The 20,571-nt window shown below is 45.6% G+C and overlaps 1 protein-coding gene across 1 annotated transcript in view; it reads left to right on the forward strand.

The window, feature by feature from the left end:
• The window catches only part of LOC126517670 (uncharacterized), a 335,110-nt gene that overhangs the window by 267,085 nt on the left and 47,454 nt on the right, over positions 1-20,571 (forward strand). Inside the window, exon 23 of the mRNA XM_055064291.2 lies at positions 15,566-15,661. Coding sequence (XP_054920266.2) covers positions 15,566-15,661 — 96 coding nt within the window. The remainder of the gene's footprint in view (positions 1-15,565; positions 15,662-20,571) is intronic.

Here is a 20,571-nt window from a genome sequence, read left to right on the forward strand (position 1 = left end):
GTATGACGCCATTTGGTCGCTATAATCCATGCCATTTTTTTACTGCATTGTAATCGAGAACGGCCTTAGATTTGTGATTGGAGCGCCATCCCTTATTATGCCTAACATTCTTCGTTCCGTCCCTCTTTGCGCGGTCCTTAACTTGTTTTCGAGCTTCTTTGTCCGTCTCCAAGTTTCTGCCCCATATGTCAGCACCAGTAGAATGCATTATTGTACACCTTTCATTTTAATGATAATGGTAAGCTTCCAGTCAGGATCTGACAATGTCTGCCGAATGCACTCCAACCAATTTTCATTCTTCTGTAAATTTCCTTCTCATGATCAGGGACCCCTGTGAGTAATTGACCTAAATAAACCTAGTCCCTTACAGACTCTAGAGGCTGATTGGCGATCCTGAATTCTTGTTCCCTTGCCAGGTTATTGAACATGACGTTTGTCTTATGCATATTAATCCTCACTCTTACACTTTTTCTGTTAAGGTCCTCAATAATTTGTTGTAATTTGTCCCCGGTGTTGCTGAACAGGACAATGTCATCTGCAAATCTAAAGTTGCTGAGATATTCACCGTTGATGCTTACTCCTAAGCTTTCCCAGTTTAATAGCTTGAATACTTCTTCCAAGCATGCAGTGAGCAGCATTGGAAAGATTGTGTCTCCTTGTCTGACTCCTTTCTTTATAGGTAGCGTCCTACTTTTTTTTGTGGAGAATTCAGGTAGCTGTGGAATCTCTGTAGATACTTTCCAAGATATTTACATAAGCGTCCTGTACCCCTTGCTTATGTAATGCCTCTGTGACTGCTGGTATCTCTACTGAATCAAATGCCTTTTTGTAAGCTATGAAAGCCATATAGAGAGGCTGATTGTATTCTGCAGATTTCTCAATTACCTGATTGACGACATGGATGTGATACATTGTAGAGTATCCCTTCCTGAAACCTGCCTGTTCCCTTGATTGACTGAAGTCTGGTGTTGCTCTTATTCTACTGGAGATTATCTTGGTGAATATTTTATGTAATATTGTAAGCAAGCTAATGGGCCTATAATTTTTCAATTCTTTAACATCTCCCTTTTTGTGGACCTGTTAGATAGAATTGAACAACTTCAAAGAAGAGCGGCAAGATTCATCTTGTCAAAATAACCTTCAGCCGACTCCGTAACTGAAATGCTCAGGAAGCTCAACCTACCTCCACTTTCAGAGCGCAAAAGGATAGCTAGACTAAAATTTCTTTATCGGATTCGCCATAACTGGTTTAACCTTAATACACAGCAGTACATTAAACGGCATCTGTCTCGAATAGTACGAAGCAGCAGCCTAGAGCAAATTCAACCCATTTCAGCATGAATAGATGCACATAAGTACTCGTTTTTCCCCAGAACAATAGAGGAATGGAATGCGCTACCACCTGAATTACTAACAGTAGACAATCTAAATAAATTTGAAATCACACTAACAAAATTCTTTACTTTGGCTAGAAGTACATAGCTACTACTTTAATAATGGTACGTACTTTGTCTTACTTATGTTCCTCGTTGTAACACACATGATTAATCCAGTGGCTGTGGTACATTTAATACCACCCTATTGTAATTTGTTTTTGCTGCTTCTTGCTTTGCATTGTGCCTTTCCCTGCGTATATGTCCAGGGTGTCTACCAACCGGGAAAACCGGGAATTCTCAGGGATTTTTAGTAGTCTGGAAAAAGTCAGGGGAAACTCGGGGAATTTGGGCCTCTATCAGGGAAAATTAGCGGCAATTTTATTGAAAGGGTCGAAAGTCGCGGTAATGCTGGCTCGAGTAGCAGACAGGAATCGTAATGAATCGTCTTTGACGCCCCGTCATCGGCAGGAGGAGTTGCCAGTGTACAGTCAACGAGCGACTTTCCGGATTCCCGATAATTTGGGCGGCTTCGCGGCACTGCCACGTACCCCATAAAGTCAACGTATCAGAACGTGTGAAATTTCTGACGCAAGAACTCTTTGCCGTCCGATTTTCCGGACGTTTTGCCGTGACCGCAGGTCCGAAACGGCAATAATCAAGGGCACCACCGCTGCCGTTTTGATTACTTCGCCACCTCGAACCGGGACTCTCGCACGCAGATCCGCTGGCACCCGTTGCCACCACTGCGGCAACGCTAGGCCTAGCTGCTTCGACGTTCGCTATGAAGCTTCTTGCCGTTGGGTGCCGAGTTTTTTATTCAAAGAATTAGCTGATGTCAGCAATGGCACGGACTCCACCTTTGTGGTCCTCGCGATTGGCTTAGAAACTTGGAAAACATGGTGCGTTGCATAATGCTGGCTCCTGAAAGTCAGCTTCGCCTCTGTACAGAAATGTTACTTGGTAAAGCTTACAGAAAAGTATTGCAGTGAAGCATAACAAGCGTGGGAAGGGGCTATTGCCACGGAACACAGTATGTATTACTTAATTATAGACGCTGGCACCCGGTATTTCCTGTCACAGTACGAGCACTAGTATGCCTAATATGTGTACCGACAGGCCTTCAGAGCGTTTTCGAATGTGCCTGTGGCGGTTTGAGCTCCTAAGGGCAGTAAATGACACGCATTTATTTTTTTCCAACTGGCCGATATTTCGGACGTTTTCGCGGCCCCTAGGGAGTTCGAAAAATCGGTCGTGGACTGTGCAACTGATCAAGATGCTTCAAATGATCCTTGGGGCGAACGAGTGGCAGAAGGCGGACAAGAACAGAAGTGACCTATGCATTGAGGAATAAACGAGAAAGGAAGCTTGCTGCCGCCGTTTTGAAGGAGCTTGAGCTCAAAAAATAAAGTTTTGGCTGATGCCGAGATGCAGGTGTCCCTCACCCAAACAAAAATAAACTCTTTAAAGCAGTGAAACACAGCACTCGGGCATCGTGCACGGGCTGAGAGTATGTCAGGACTATTGAGGTTGACTTACGAGCTGTTGAGAAAGAATCTCAATTGTGACAGAGTTCGGGCCTCATCCCACTGAGGTTGCTATCAGTTGATAGAAATAGCTCACATTAGAAAATATTTGCTTCTATATGCATCTCCTTTTTATTCGTATTTGATAATGTTCGACCCCATTTGCAATTTTTTTCGAATACACTTTATTTGCTGTGCATTTTACTAACCCCTGCCTTCTATTCTCTTTTTGAATAACATAAACACTGCTCTTTAGTATTCAAATTGGATTAAGTGGCTTTTTTATTTTTTTCATGTGCGTACTAGAGTGACAGCATCAGGCGATATGGTTTCAGCCCATCTTGACATAAAACAATAGTTCTGCATCACTCAGGGAAATTTGCAATGGCGCTCAGGGAAAACCTGGAAAACTCAGGGAATTTCGAAATGTCAACTTGGTAGACACCCTGATGTCTTGTTTGGTCTGTTCTAGACTGCGGCAACTCTGCTATATTGTTTCGTTTGTCTTGAAGCCACCCTGTAACGGCCTTCGGCCAACAGTATTGTTAAATAAATAATAAATAAATAAATTAGTATAACGTTGCCATTCTTCCAGTTCTCTGGGACCCCTGAAGTCGATAGGCAGTTCGTATAAAGGGCCGCTGGTTTTTCACGCATTATGTCACCACCATCTTTGATTAAATCGACTGTTATTCCATCTTCTCCTGCTGCTTTTCCCCGTTTCATGTCTTGCAAGGCCCTTCTAACTTCATTGCTAGTTATAGAAGGAGCCTCTCTAACCTGTCCATTACTACTTTAAATGGAGGTATCGTGGCTGCTTTGGGTACTGTACAGGTCAGTATAGAATTCTTTCACTGCTTTTACTATATCTTCGAGATTACTGATGATATTACCATGTCTATCTTTCAGTGTGTACATCTTAATTTGTCCGATGCCCAGTTTCCTTCTCACTGTTCTTAGGCTGCGTCCATTTTTTACGGCTTCCTCAGTCTATCTCGCATCATAATTTTGAATATCCCTTATTTTTTCCTTGTTGATTAATTTTGATAATTCCGCGAATTCTCACTGATCTCTTGAGTTGGACACTTTCATACTTTGTCGTTTCTTTATTGGGTCCTTTGTTACTTGGGAGAGCTTATCTACTGGTTGCCTTGGGGCCTTGCCTCCCACTTCAACTGCTGCTTCTGAAGCGAGCCTAGTTATGGTTTGATTCGTCGCCTTTATGTCATCTTCATCTTTCTGTTCTAAGGCTGCAAATTTGTTTGAAAGTGCAAACCTGAGTTGGTCTGCTTTCACCCTTACTGCGTCTAGGTTGGCCTGTTTCTTCTTGACCAATTTTACCCTTTCTCCCTTCAAATTGAGGTGAATCCTAGCCCTCACTAACCTATGACCACTGCACTTTAACCTACATAATACTTCTACATCCTGCACTATGCTTGGATTGGCAGAAAGTATGAAATCAATTTCATTTCTTGTTTCCCCATTAGGGCTTTTCCAGGTCTATTGTTTGTTCCAACACTTCTGGCTTCTCCGCAACCGAAGTGGAAGTCGGAATTGTAATCCAGTGTCAAGTCTATGGAGGCGCTCTTGTCGATGTTCGGGGTTGTCCCAATGTCACGCCATAGAAGTTTTAATGGAGGTATGGAGCAAGGCGTTAATGTCATACCAGGAAAAATGAATTTTTATAATGGTTCCGTCAGTGTGCGCCTTTCTTGCTTTCGTGTCAGCCTGTTCATTTCCAGCTATTCCGCAATGGCCAGGAATCCACTGCAGTTTGCTGTATACTGCAACAGAGTCTCAAGAAGTGGACAGTGTTCTGTGACTCAAAACCAGCACTTCAACTAATCAGCAATTATATGAATGACAGAACCGCATACAGTCCTCTGGTTTATGACGTCATGTCTCTGCTTGCTGAGGGGTCTCATTTCGGGCGTACCATCGTGCTGCAGTGGATCCCTGGCCATTGCAGAATAGCTGGAAACGAACAGGCTGACGCGGAAGCAAAAAAGGTGCACACTGACGGAACCATTATAAAAATTCATTTTTCCTGGAATGACATTAACGCCTTGCTCCATACCTCCATTAAAACTTCTATGGTGCGACATTGCAACAACCCCAAACATCGACAAGAGCGCCTCCATAGACTTGACGCTGGATTACAATTCCGGCTTCCACTTCGGTTGCGGAGAAGCCAGGAAACACTCATTCATCGATTACGACTGGGTGTGGCATACACCCATTGATACCTTCACAAGATTGGACAAGCACGGGATCCTGAATGTAGCGTTTGTCACACTCTCGAGACAATAGCTCAGGTACTTTGCGTGTGCCCTCAATATGCGGCCGAACGAAGAACACTCAAATCTACTGTTCACTGCTTGGACTCCCGCCCCTTTTCAGAAGAAAAGCTTTTGGGCGCATGGAGGAGTGTTGACTGTGCCGAATATGCTATAAAATCACTTTTGAACTTTTTAAGTGAGACTGGTTTAGACGATCGCCTCTAGAAGCTGCAAGACGTGCAGTCAGTGCGAAATGTGTTTGCGCAATAACTTTTTGTGACAAGATTACTTTTTGTATGGACAAGATTACTCTTACGTGTATTGCGTCTTCAGTGCGCACCCGCATATTGGACAACGTTTATATAGTATCTCATTGTACCATAACATAATCACCCGCCACCTACCTGTCCCTGTATTTCCCACTTCCCTTTTCCCCAGTGAGGAGCAGCAGGCTAGAGACATGCTCTCCAGGTCGACCTCTCCTCCTTTCTCCTCATTAAAATCTACTCCTCCTCCTCCTCCTCCTCTTGAAGAAGGTATTCATTATTCGCAGCTTATTCCTTTCCACAAATTCTACCAACATCTCTCCTCATGTGTTCCTAGAATACATGCCTTAGTTGCCAATTGCTTGTTCACCAGCCGGCTTTTCCCCCTTTTTTGCATTGAAGTTGCCCATGACTACAGTATACCGAGTTTGCACTTTTTGCATCGCTAATTCAACATCTTCATAAAACTGTTCTATTTCTTAATCATGACTGGAGGTTGGAGCATAGGTTTGTACTACCTTTATTCTACCTCCTATTTAGCTTTATTATGACTACTGCTACCCTCTCATTAATGCTGTAGAATTCGTCAATGTCGCCTGCTATGTCCTTATAGATTAGGAATCCTACTCCGAACTGCTTCATATCTGGTAGTTCTCTATAGCAGAGGACATGTTCGTTATTCAGCAATGTATAAGCCTCACCAGTTCTTCTAACCTCACTAAGGCCAATGATATCCCAAACAATGCCTGATAATTGCTGAAAGAGTCCTGCTAGGCTAGCTTCACTAGAGAGGGTTCGGGTGTTAAATGTTGTAAAAGTCAGTTTCCATTGGCGGCCTGTCCGGGTCCAGAGATTCTTAGCACCCTCTGCTGCGTGTCAGGTTTGACCGCTGCCTTGGTCAGGTGCCCCACAGCTGCTGGGGACTGTGGGCCATTGGGCAATTGAGTGAGCCATTTGGGAGGGAGTGGCCAAATACTGCACCAGGGAAGCCAATTCCTGTTCTGCGGAAGGAGTGTCTTGTTGAAGCTTAGTGGGTCTTCCTAATTTTTGCCGTTGTCAGGCGCCACTCCAAGCCTGTAGATGTAGTGTACTGGGGGAGGTGAGTTCAAAATTTCCCACCTTAAAAAAAATGCGAGGATTCAGACTTCTGACTGTGGCAACCGAGCATCCAGATAATCCTCCAAGCTGTCAGGCTGCCTTATGTCAGAGAATTCCAGCCCAGACAATCCTACGTGCCTGGAAACATGCTTGAATTATCCACGGTATACAGGTTTTGTCGATGGCAGCAGGTGATACAGCATAGTATTTCTCAATGGCTCTTGCATTGTGGTTTTGGAGTCTCCCGTATGCATGCGGCCAGAAACACGGCTGGATACACGATATATTTTCGGCGAAATCGCACAGCACTGAAAAGTAGTGTGGGGAAAAAAGATGAGAAAAAGAAAACTTTCAGCGCTTATTGGGAATTCACTAGTTGCGTATAGAGGGAGGTACACCAAACAGCTCATGGTCTCGGCTGCCTACCTCAGGTATCAGGGAAGTCTTTCTGAATGAGACAGAACTGATACTGAAGCAGTGCCCAAGGCTGAGGCGTTGGATGAGAAGAGGGTGCATTGGCAGAGACTTTCGTCCAAAAGGGCAAATCCTCATAGTGGCAAGACGGGCTGCCAAACAGTGGTTCTGAGCCGCGTGTAAAATAGGTGACAATATAGGGGGCATCAAAGACATAATAAACAATTTTTCACCAGTTGCAGTGTGTCTTCAAGAAACGAATCTTGGTCCAAAAAATAGTCAAATTCTCAAAGGTTTCACCATTCTCCGAAGGGACCGTGATACTCTAGCCGCTTCTCAGGAGGAGTTACTATAGTCATGCAGGGTGGCACTTCTACCTGAAATGTTCAATTGAATACATCTTTCTAGGCTGTACCCGTCACCATTCTGTCTCACAAAACCATTGCCATTTGTTCACTGTATATTCCAACCCACACCCATTTTACTACTAAACACTTAGAAAATGTAACAGATCAGTTACCGGAGCCATTTGTTTTAGTAGGAGATTTTAAATGCTCATTGTACTCTTTGAGGCAGTGTCAAAACTGAACAAAGAAGGCAACTCATTGAAGATTTTATTCTTAAAAATTAAATTATGGGGTTTTACGTGCCAAAACCACTTTCTTATTATGAGGCACGCCGTAGTGGGGGACTCCGAAAATTTGGCGGGAAATGGCGGGAAACGGAGCTCCGCAGTGGACGTCGCATCACCGTCCTCACCATGAATGACGGTGACCACTCGGGATCAACATGGTTGCCGCTTCGAACATCACCATCACCCGCTACAACGCTGTCCCCTTTGGTTGTGGTTGTGCAATCCAAGGATCCCGGAACTTTCTGCGGGACTGATGGCGCCGACGTTGAAAAGTGGGTGGCTATGTACGAGCTTGTGAGTGGAATCAACAGATGGGACCCTACGCTCATACTAGCTAACCTGTTGTTCTACCTAAGAGGCACGACAAAGGTGTGGTTCGAAAACCATGAAGAAGAGCTGACCAGCTGGGACCAATGCAAAGGGAAGTTAACAGAGTTGTTCGGCAAACCAGCCGGCCGTAAGATTGCTGCAAAGCAGCAACTGGCCTCTCGTGCCCAATCCCCCACAGAGTCCTATGTTTCGTATATCAAGGACGTGCTGGTGCTTTGTCGTAAAGCCGATCATGACGTGACCGAAGTGGAGAAGGTAGGGCATGCGCTCAAGGGAATTGCTCACAACGCCTTTAATCTATTCATGCGCAAAAGCTGCTCTGCAATTGATGCTATCATCAAAGAGTGCCGACAATTCGAGCAGGCCGGAAGCCGATGCCCCCTGCATCCATTCACCAGACTTCCCAATACTGCCGCAACGTCGACGTGTGAAGATCAGCCCGTACAGCAGCATGCGTCACCATCAGAGGACGTGGTGCGAATCATGCAACGTGAACTGAATGCAATGGCGCCCGAGCTTTCTGTTCGCCTAGCCCTGATGCTACCCCTATTTCAGTTCCCCTTGTGCAAGCCATCGTTCGACAGGAACTTGAGAACTTTGGCCTACATTCTTTCTGTGCTGTCACCAACCCCAGAGCCCAACGAACGCCCTTCTACTATTTTCATTACACCCCGACGCTTCTCTCCGCGTTATCGTTACCCAACTGAGTGGAGAACCGTGGACAACCAGCCGATATGTTTCACCTGTCACCACATTGGTCATGTCGCCAGATACTGTCGCAACTCGTGGCCCTCAACACCTCGCATGCCGACCAACCTGACCACTTTAATGGAAATGCCCGCAATCTTTCACCCACCACCGAGTCTAACAGCGCCGACAACTCTGCTAGAAACGCGTGGTACAGTCGCTCACCATCGCCGCGCAGACACCAGTCTCATTCACTGCAACTTGGCCACCCATTTTCCCGTACGCCACAGCCACGTCGCCTTTCATCTCCTGTGGCTTTTAGCCACACCCTTTCGGAAAACTAAGAAATGCAGCCCTCGGAGGTAGTGCTGCATTGCCTACTACTGCAGTAAATCCTCTGTCTGTGCCCACAAAGAGAAGTGTAATGGACGTTAAAATAGATGGCTTACCTGTCCAAGCACTCGTCGACACTGGAGCCCACGTGTCTGTCGTGAGTGCTTGCCTACGTAGACGTTTAAAGAAGGTCCTCACCCCGGCAGCTGCCCAAGTGCTTCGTTTGACCGACGGCGGCATGCTTGTTGTACTTGGAATGTGTACTGCTCGCATAAGTATAGCCGGCCACTTTACTTCTGTTCTGTTTGCTGGGATCGACGACTGCTCTCAAGACACTATCCTTGGATTGGACTTTTTATCCCATCATTCCGCTCTCATCGACTGTGCAACCAGCGTTCTTCAGTTGGAACTGCCTCAAGTCGCCGATGCTCCGAGCACAGCTCCACCGCACTTGTGTTCGCTGTAAGATGTGCGTCTGTCACCTGAGGCAGTCACTTACGTCGCTTTGACTGCACAGCCACAGATTCCCGACGGTGAATATGTCCTTCGCCCCATCATTGACGTGCTTTCGAACCGGAACGTGGCTTTTCTGCATACACTGGTGACTGACTAATAACGTCATTCTTCCGCTTCTGAATTTCAGCCTGTGCCCTCAAGTGCTTCCAGTCTGCATGTTCTTGGCCAGCATTTCTAATACTTCCGAATTTAAAATTGAAAGTCTGAATGCCGAAAGCGGTTTCTTAGCACCAATTGCAGGTTCCCTAACGGATGACTTGGCGAAGATGATTGCACCTGACCTCACCTCTGCACAGGCCACGGACATATGTCTTCTCCTCGAATCGTACGATAACATCTTTGATTTCGGCGACAGGGCTTTATGACAAACATCTGTTGTGCACCACCGTATCAACACTGGAGACACGAATCCTATTCACTGGCATCCCTATCGTGTATCGCATGCTGAACATCGAGCCATCCAATCAAAAGTGGGCGAAATGCTCTGCAAAGGAGTCATCAAACCATCAGCCAGCCCTTGGGCTTCGCCTGTTATCCTTGTGAAAATGACGCCTTGGACTGCTTGCACGGAGCTAAATACTTCTCGTCCATCGATCTTCGATCCGGCTACTGGCAGATTTAAGTTGAAATAGACCGCAAGAAAACGGCCTTCATCACGCCGGATGGCTTATATCAGTTCATAGTCATGCCCTTTGGCCCATGCAATGCTCCTGCGACATTTGAATGTATGATGGACTCTCTTCTGCGAGGTGACAAATGGGCCACCTGTCTCTGTTACCTTGATGACATTATTGTTATTTCTCCCACGTTTGGCAGCCACCTTACCTGACTCTCCGCCATTCTTGCGGTCTTCCAAAAAGCCGGCCTCCAGCTGAACTCCACGAAGTGTCAATTCGGGTGCCATCAGATTACCGTGTTGGGACACCTCATTGACGCATCCAGTGTCCAACCAGATCCGGAAAAAGTTTGCGCCATACGCAGTTTCCCTGTGCCAGGTTCTGCTTCTGACATGCGCTGCTTCGTCGGCCTGTGTTCTTACTTTCGCCGTTTTGTCAAAAACTTCGCCAACGTTGCTCGGCCTTTGACAAATCTTCTAAAGAAGAACACGCTGTTCTCATAGGGCCCTGAGCAAGCTCACGCGTTCGCCGCTTTCATCGTGTTTCTGACCACCCCTCCCATACTTGCCCACTTTGATCCATCTGCATCGACTGAAGTCCACACTGACGCAAGCGGCCACGGCATCGGCACTGTTCTTGCCCAACAGCAAAATGGTACCGAGTGCGTGATAGCTTATGCCAGCCGCCTGCTTTCACCTGCTGAGAGAAATTACTCCTTCACTGAGCGGGAGCACTTGGCTTTAGTTTGGGTTGTCACCAAATTCCGGCCATATTTGTATGGCCGCATGTTTTTGGTCGTTACAGACCACCACGCCCTCTGCTGGCTGTCTTCCCTCCATGACCCCACAGGACGGCTTGGTCGCTGGGCTTTGCAGCTCCAGGAATTTTTGTTTGTTGTCAACTATAAATCTGGACATCTGCACAAAGACTCCGACTGCCTCTTGCGTCACCCCGTAGATTCTCCCAATCCTGTTGCACATGATCCGGTGACCTGCATGATGGCTTTGACTAACCTGACCGACATGCGCGCTGAACAACAATGAGATGCATCCTTACAGTCCATCATCGTTGAAGTGCAATCTGGCAGCACCGATGGCACATGCCGCATGTTTGTGCTGCATGACTGCATCCTCTACCACCGCAATATCAACCCTGACGTCCCTGAGTTGCCCCTTGTCCTTCCTCGTCATCTACGATCCGTCGTTCTCGAACAACTTCACGATGCACCGGCGGCGGGACACCTTGGAGTTTTGCATACATACGACCGCATACGATGCCAGTTCTGGCCGGGTCTCTACCGGTCCTTGCGTCGTTATGTCGCAACTTGCGAATCGTGTCAGCACTGGAAGAAACCTCCCCTGCCACCTGTCGGCCGACTCCATGCCATTGAAGTTCCCTCTGAACCATTCTTTCACGTAGGCCTTGACCTGCTTGGCCCTTTTCTGATGACGACTAAAGGAAATAAGTGGATCGCTGTCGCTACTGATTACGCGACACGCTACGCGATAACAAAGGCGTTGCCGACTAGTTGCGCAACTGACGTCGCCGATTTTCTCCTTCACGACTTCATTCTCCAGCACGGTGCACCTCAACAGTTACTTACAGACCGCGGCCGCTCGTTCTTGTCTTGAGTTGTGGACGACCTCCTCTGCTCTTGTGCTACTGAGCACAAGCTGTCCACCGCCTGCCACCCACAAACGAACCGTCTTACGGAATGTCTCAACTGAACACTCACAGAGATGCTGTCGATGTACGTTTCCAACAATCACTGCAACTGGGACGCCACCCTGGCCTACGTGACATTCACGTATAACTCGTCCCGACATGACACCGCAGAATATATACCCTTTTATCTTTTGTATGGTCACAACCCCACTTTGCCCTTTGACACCATCCTACCTTCTGTGCCCCGCGTTGCCACTGAGTACACTGTGAACTCATCGATCCCACTCACATGGCGCATCAAGTCGCCCGATCTCGCTTATTAGTGTCGCAGCATCTGCAAAAAGAGCGTTACGATCGGTGCCATTGCGATTTTCAGTTCGCCCCAGGTGCTTGGGTGCTGCTTTGGTCACCATGTCGTCGGGTCGGCCTCTCCCAGAAGCTCCCCTCTTGCTACACAGGGCCTTATGAAGTCCTACGTCAAGTTAACGACGTCAATTACGAGATCGCGCCGTTACAGTTTTATCCATCCTCAAGTCCGCCGCCTGTTGACGTCATGCACATTTCGTGGCTGAAGCCATACTTCGCTCGCAGTTCTTTGCCTACAGTGCCGAGACAGCGCTTCACCACTCGGGGGTCCTGTTACGGAAGGATGACAGAAGAGAGAGAGGAAGAAGATTGCGAAAGGCTGGCTGCTGAGTGTTGTTGCGGGTCAGCCATCTTGACCACATTGACTTTGCTTGTATATATATACTGTAAATATATTCAGTCTATACTCCCAACATCCCCGTAACAATATAAATAGTTGGCGGAGAAACAGAGACTGCCCACCACTGGGGCTTCAAATGAACTGTATAATAGCCTCCTCTCAATACAGGAATTGAACGGAGTTCTTTCTACCAGTAAAAAAATGGCAACAGGTCTTGACCGTGTCCACTACACAATGCTGGCGCACCTATCTACACTCTTAAATTTTTTAACAAGATATGGGAGTCCGGAGTAATGCCTACAGATTGGGAAAATGCAGTACTAGTGCCTTTTCTAAAATCTGGTAAACCCACAACATCCCCAAGCAGCTACAGACCTATTGCACTGACAAGTTGTCTAGCAAAACACTATGAGAGGATCATAAACATAAGACTTACATTCATCCTTGAATCAAGAAGCCTAATAGACATGCACCAGTGCGGATACGAAAAGGGCTGCTCCACCACTGACCATCTCGTGTGACTAAAACATGAAATATGTGATGCGTTTCTACACAAACACTGTCTCGCGGCTTTCTTAGACTTAAAAAGCCATATGGTACCACTCGCCAATATGGAATTTTGAGAGACCTGGCTGACCTGAGAATTGGTGGCAGAATGCTAAACTGTCTATCTGATTTTATGTAAAATAGAACTTTTCAAGTATGTCTCGGCACAGTACTTTCACACACATTTACATCAAAAAATGGTGTTCCACAATGTTGCATTCTGAGCACTACACTCTTCATAGTTAAAATGAACTCTATTAATAAAATCATCCCATCCTCTGTTATGCACTCAATATATGTCGACGATTTGCAAGTGGCTTGCCGCGCCTCAAATCTACCTACCTGCGAAAGACAACTACAAATAATGGTAAATAATCTGACACAGTGTGCTGACAAAAATGGTTTCCGTTTTTCAACACACAAAACTGTCACACTTCTGTTCTCCCAGAAGTGAGGGTTGCACTGCGATCCAATTCTGACATTATAGTGTCACGTGGGAGTATAGTATAGTTGAATAACACAGTAGCAATACTGTGTACGACAAAACAAACTTTTATTGGGCGAACCTGTGCCCACAACACAGGCTACACTTATAGCACAACGATAGCGGCGAACACGCTCGGCGATCGTCGAAAATCTGATCAGCGGGTCAAGCGCGTCGGCTTTTATACAACAGTCGTCGAATGTTCCAGACTAATCGTTGGGACCCGCATGCCTTCCACAAAGTTCTACAACATTCGAGTCACGCGATGAAATCAGATAACACAAGGTTCGGTGACAACAGACAGCGGATAGAAGCATCGATAACTTTCCAGAAACTTCGGATACATGCAGACGAGTCCCGCGCTGTGCGATAACATTTGTTAGGCGGCGAAACGTGGTTGCCTGTTAAATATAAGTACACGTGTCAATAGGATACAGTGCTGCTGGTCAAAGAAGATTATAAATTTTTAGGCGTAACTTCTGACAAAAACTGAACTTCCTGGCTCAATATAACAAAACAAAAATCAAGGCAAATAAAGCATTAAATATTCTCAAAGTACCATTGCACGAGCATGGGGATCTGACCGAACATGCCTACTACACGTATATACCGGTCCCTCGTGCGTAGCATTCTGGACTACGGTAGTATAGTTTATAGTGCAGCTAGGTAGGTAATCTTACATTAAATGATTTAATCTGATTCATAATCTCGCCCTACGACTTGTGAGCTGTGCCTACAGTGCATCACCTGCTTAAAGTTTATATGTTGACTGCAATGAGCCTTCTTTACAGCACCACATAGCATTACATATGCTTTCCTATGTACTGAGAATTCGGTCATCACCACAACATGTATGCTACAACGTCGTAACACAGTGCAAATCACAGGTACACTACCCAAATAAACCTAACTTGATTTGGCCACTTACGGCACAGGGAATACTGTCAGACTTAGTACATTCCTCATGAGGTCCTGCAGGTTGCTGAGAGGCCACCAAGATTGCCGCCATGGTACAATTTTTCACAGCTATGTGACTGGACACTAACACATCTAAAGAAAAAAGACATTCAACAAGAACACATAATACTAGAGTTTCGAACTATTCAAGAAAAATATAAAAATTACACGGAATTTTACACTGACAGCTCTAAAACACAAGAATACGTGGGTGTCAGAATCGTAATGAAAAATTGGGAAAATAACATTCGGATAAATTTTTCTTCAGTCTTTGCCGCCGGTGTTTATGCAGTATAGATGGCAGTAAAAAAAGTTATCACCGACAAGCAGAAGAATGCTATCATTTATAGTGACTCGTTAAGTGCACTCAGAGCTCTAAACTCTACATGTGAAACTCAGCTTGGCGATATCTTAAGCATGGTCATTATAATAACAAATATGGAAGAACCATACGATTCTGCTGGGTGCCAAGCTTAGTCGGGATAGCAGGGAATGAAGCAGCGGATAGATGCACATCGATGGCAGCACACAAAAGCATAACTCACATAACATTTCCATACAAAGATAGTAGCCGAGTGATTCATAAAGCCCTAAGGGGGTACATGCGATATATAAAGGTACATGGGTACATAAAGGTACATGCGACGAAACCCCTGCTTGGCAAGTGGAAATCGGGCAGCGTGATCGGGTAGGTGATCTTATGTCGACTTCGAATTGTACATACACATCTAACACACAATTTTCTACTGCGAAAAGGAAACCCACCAACTTTCGAGAAATGCCATGAATCACTTACAGTAAATCACATTATTATGTCATGTCCACATACTGAAACACAAAGGCAGACACATTTAAAGAATTTGTATTACTTTTAATTTATTAATTTGTAGTTGCATATAACTTTACACCCTGCCTTAATATTGGGATCTGAGCCGTTAGTGCCATTTACTGACTTGTTCGAGTTTTGAGATGAAACTGGTTATTTACATCGACTTTAAAGTAACGCAGCTTTTGCTGCCTTAAAATTTGATTTTGTACTGTCCTCTGTCTGGCGCACCATAGCCTTAGTCACTTTTGCATCAGTAACTCAAATTAACTTACTAACATTTTGGTTTTCCTTACTCCCACGAACAGCCACAATGCCGTCCTCCACTTCGGGATACAAAGGTGATATCAGCAAGCTTTGATGAACCTGCTGACCAGAACAAGACTCTCATAAGTGCAACCAAGGTGAGAGGCCACTGTTTGTTTCGTGAGCCTCAGTGTGAGGATTCACTTGGATTGCAGTAAACTTCCTTTACTTCGAGTCCGGTTAATTTGATTTTTTTAATTAGTTTGATCCACACTGAATGTTCCAGCTAATGCCCATACATTTTGATGGGCCAAGACTTTAATTATTTCAATGTAAAATTGGCTCTTATCATTGCAGTGATTCAAGCTTGACTAGTGAGTGCATATGTGTTTTCCGCCATGAGTGACGCCAGTTGTGAGCACAAGTGCTGCAGGTTCTGCCTTGGTGGCAGTTGCAGTGGATACACATCTCTCGCGTAAAATGCCAATTTTCAGCTTGCCCTTGGTTGCAGGTGAAAATCGCAGCTCACAATGAATGATTGACCGTGTTTACCCTTTTCTAACGCATCCTTTATTTTTATTTTTTTTCAGAGAAAATGGGTCTGAAAATAATTGCCGACATATTACAATTACATTTTAAACTAAAATTGTGTCTGCAACATCAGCAATAGCCCTTCTTGTCAACGTCAACGCTGTTGTCATCACGAGGTGGTGTCAGAAGTTTTCGCATATGTTGGCAACAATGTTGCACTGTTTAATTACAAAAGCTTGTGGAAAAAGGTTATTTGACGTGCTAAGCTACAACCGAGCCAAGTCACATATCTTTGATATGGTGGTGTCTTGCGTCAAACAAAGTACTGGTAAGTGATTAGCCTAGGTGTAGGCTGCCACTCCTTTCGTGATGGTTGTGGAGTCGTTCGAGAAATTCAGAATATGGCACAAGTAGACCACATGGAGCAGGACATGTGTGGCTCATAGACCCACCAGAGAGTGACGATGATGCACATTATGTGTACTTAGATTTCCATTTTGACAAGGCAAACTTAGCAGGCTTCGTCTTTGTCTGGTTGCCGAAATTGGAGGAATGCTACATTGTTTTCTTTTTATTATTATTATTATAGAATCGGGTGTACTGCATTTTAAATTGTCAAATTATTTTTTACTCATGATTTTGTTTGTTGTTCTTTGATATAGTTTCATAACTGGCTTCGTCTCCATATTCTGGCAATCCACTATACTATTTGTGCATCTTTAAGTACTCCCTGGCACTCTGCCGCAACACAGTGATTGTCCTACAATTTTGCAGTTTTCCGTAGCTGATGACAAGGTGTTGCGTGCCGTGGTATTTGCTTGCTGCTGTGGTCGGCCACGTTAGTGTCATGCACTAACAGTGCATGAGAGAGAAGATAATTTTATTGGCAGAAAGGCTGAGAGGTCGACCAACACAGGTTGAACTTATTATTTTTGAGGTCTTCGCTGGGCTTCCCTTTGTCTGGTCATGAATGCTGTGGCACAGACACTTCTGCAAAAAGTGAAGCGTGGAATATGAATGTCCAAAGTTGTGATCAGATATAGTGCCACCTGGTGCAAACATGGTAACCTTTCTCTTGTTTTTTTTATGCCTCCAACTAAGCTTTCGAAGCTGTGCCTGCACATTTTCTGTGACTGTAGATGAGGATGTCGCACAAAGCACAAGAAGCTCTTTGTTCTGGAGGAGTGGCTTATCCATGCCTGGCACTGAAATGTACTATATAGGCCAAGCCAAATGTTGCCTAAATGACAGCTTATGGTAACATGCTCAAAAAAGTCGGCAAGAAAAAGGACAAGGATGCACATATAGTAGCCCATGTTACTGCTTTCGGTTGCGAAGCTTGCTTGCTCGAAGACAACCATTCTGGGCAGGAGCAGTAACGCCTCTGCAAGGCTTGCACCAGAAGCCTATTTTTATCAAAATAGTACTGTGACTGTTGCATAAGTGACGCATCAGTGGCATGGCACACCTCAGAATATGAATTTTTGAGCATCCGCCTTTGATGTGCATGCATCATCAAGTGATATTGCTGTGTAGTTTATGTCATATGGATGGCAAGATGTACTGTTAAACCTCTATATAAGCAACTTCATTATGACAGAATCTTCAGTGTAATAAGGTATTTTTACGTTTTCATAACCCCATGACCATACACCACATATCTTTAGCCTCAATAATACGAACTTGTCTATCTGAAATTTAATATAACAAAAGTTCACTGTTCCTGTGAATGAAGGCCGAGGCAATAAATGGCAACCACTGTGGGTGCCACTGGTCAGACGTTCAGATGACACAGCTAATTTCCCCAATGCTTTCCTTGGCTTCATTTTCTGTGTGCTTTATGCGGTCATGATCAACAAAATTGAGCCCCTCGGTTTCCCTTCTTCTTTTGTTTATTCTGTGGGGTTCTCACACCCATGCTCTTGGGACAAAGGAACGACAACACAGTAGTGCAAACAATCACAAGGGCATTTATTGCACCTTTCATAGATCAATGCCTGCTAGCCGAGTTACTATCCCCAAAACATACCGATGGGCGCGCGACAAATCGAGGAAGTTCGACTCACCGCGACCGGATAGCGAGCGAATATGTTCGCCCCATGCTGGATCCCAACGCCTGGTCGTTCGCGTGTACGGTCACGCTAACGGTGGCGCGTTCGAAGGCGGCCATGCGAGACGGTCTCGCAGAAGCATGGATCGGCACACGCGCGGCACGGCACGTCCGCACTGCTTGCTCGCCCGAACCAAAGAGGGAGCGCCTTGTCTTTCGGCGCCCCAGTAACCCCGTCTGTCAGCGGCGTTAGCAGCACAACACTCGCGCCTTCTCTCGTACTGCGCCTGTACCACTCCGACCGCCGCGGGCGCCAGGCCACACGGCGAAGCCACACTGCAGGAGCTATGCGGAAAAACAAGATATCAGGGGACGGGTGAGAGTCGCGCATCCCCACAATTCATAGTGAGGGTATAGGGAAAGAAATTCGACAAGAGGGGGACACTTGCCGAAAATTGGCAACAGCAAACACATCATGTCTAGTGTTAATCTCATCTGTTAGCTGACGCAAGCATCGGAAAAAAAAAAAAGTGTGAAAGGAACTTGTACAACGTTTTATTTTGTTATTATTCTTTCCCGCTAAAGCTAAAAAGTTTTGCGTATAAATTACCTTATACTTTGCGACTTATTTCTGTTGTTTTACCTAGCAACAAGATAGTGGCACGCCCGGCACACCATGTGCATGCGTCATGGGCCAGACACACCACCGAAGTGAGCGAGGGCAGCTGCACTTGTGAAGTTCACCCGTTTGGCGATCGTTTCTTTTGGACATAGCCTGTTTTTGGGCTCTTGGCGTATAGGCTCCAAACAATCGAGTTTGCGGCTACTCTGGTGCCATCTGCCGCAGCAAAGTGACAGCACTGGGAGGGTAGCTCTGCGGCTCTGCCAGCTCGACGCAAATTCCTTCACGCACTGCACTTCGTGTCGGCCATGGTTGGTGCCGTTTTGCTTTGTTCATTAGTCCCCCCCTTTGTTTTTGTTTTTTTTTCGGATACGCCTTGCGACAGTGCAATGGCATGCGCTTCATGGGCAAGTGTTGAAATTACGGAGGTGTGAAAAAGAAGTGAAACCAATGATACTGCTCCGTAAGAGACTCGCAGCCACAAAGGCCGGCCTGGGATAAATTTGTACAGGTTTCCTGGCAGGCCTTATGAACTAGAACGGCAAAAGAAGTGGATTGCGGCTGTGATTAGAGTAAAGTAATAGTCAGCTTCTGTCATATTTGTGAGAAGGGTTTGTTTTGCAAATCGTGCAACACGTGTGCATTTCGCAGCTTGTTGCATGATGCCAGTGATCATGGCTGGGTCAGCTACTCAACGTTTAAGAAAGATTTGTCATGACTGTGCTGATTTGATAACTGCTTACTGTAGCCTTAGCATTTTGTATGATCATCATTACACTGGCATGTGCAGTGAACAATATTTTATGCCGAGGAAGCTTATTTTATGCTGGCGAGCGCTAATTCATAACCGATATTCGTTTCAGCCACTCATGTCAGAGGTGCCGTTTCACACGGTGCGAATTTTCTTGCAAATTTACATTTACGAAATCGCATTGCAAAAGCAAAACACATATGCAAGCAAAGAAATTTGCAAGCGAAATCAGACTTTGTGAAAGGGCATAATGGACCTCAGTCATTGTACATGATGAAAAAGAACATTCATGTCTTTTAAATTCAGACCGCATGATTATAATAAATCTTATTTCAGCTGCAGATGGCTCCAAAAGGGTTCCAAATGAATTAATCGGGATATGTTCTAAGCATTTCATCAGTGGAGAAAAAGCATAATCGCGAGTCATCCTGATAACAACCTCACATTAAAGTGTGTCAACCTCAAGGTGCGTCAAGCTGACGAGAATAATCTGACGAATAAAAAGACCTGATAAATAAGGGATCCTTTGTCTCACTTGCCGCTTGAAGCGACTCATAGTTGCGCTGATCACATCGGCAAGTAGGCCCCGGTTCTGTGTGATCAGTAGTGAGCCATGACAGACCACTTACAACTGCTTCAAACCTGCAAAAGCTTTTGTTCGGCACTGTGCCAGACAATGATGAAGCACACAGAACGTTAGAGCACCGCGGTGTCACACAGTCACTTTCAATCAAGATCGCACCTGACTGGATCAAATTTCTCAATTTCGATCAAGCATGGTCACTGCTACACAGTCCAACAATTCAAATCGAGTTAGTTCAGCTCACTCGGCATGACGGTGCTGACGGCTGGTTTGCCAAACAATTCTCTCAATTTCTCTTTGCATTCGTACCAGCTGGTTAGCTCCTCTTCGTGGTTCTCGTACCACACCTTTGCCGTGCCTTTTAGGTAGAACAACAGGTTAGCTAGCATAAGCGTAAGGTCCCATCTGTTGATTCCACTCACGCGTTCGTACATGGCCACCCACTCTTCAACGTCAGTGCCATCGGTCCCGCAGAAAGTCCCAGGATCCTTGGGTTACACGATGACAACCGAAGGTGACAGCGACGTAGCT

Source organism: Dermacentor andersoni, chromosome 11 (genome assembly GCF_023375885.2).
Source record: "Dermacentor andersoni chromosome 11, qqDerAnde1_hic_scaffold, whole genome shotgun sequence".
Lineage (NCBI taxonomy): Eukaryota > Metazoa > Arthropoda > Arachnida > Ixodida > Ixodidae > Dermacentor > Dermacentor andersoni.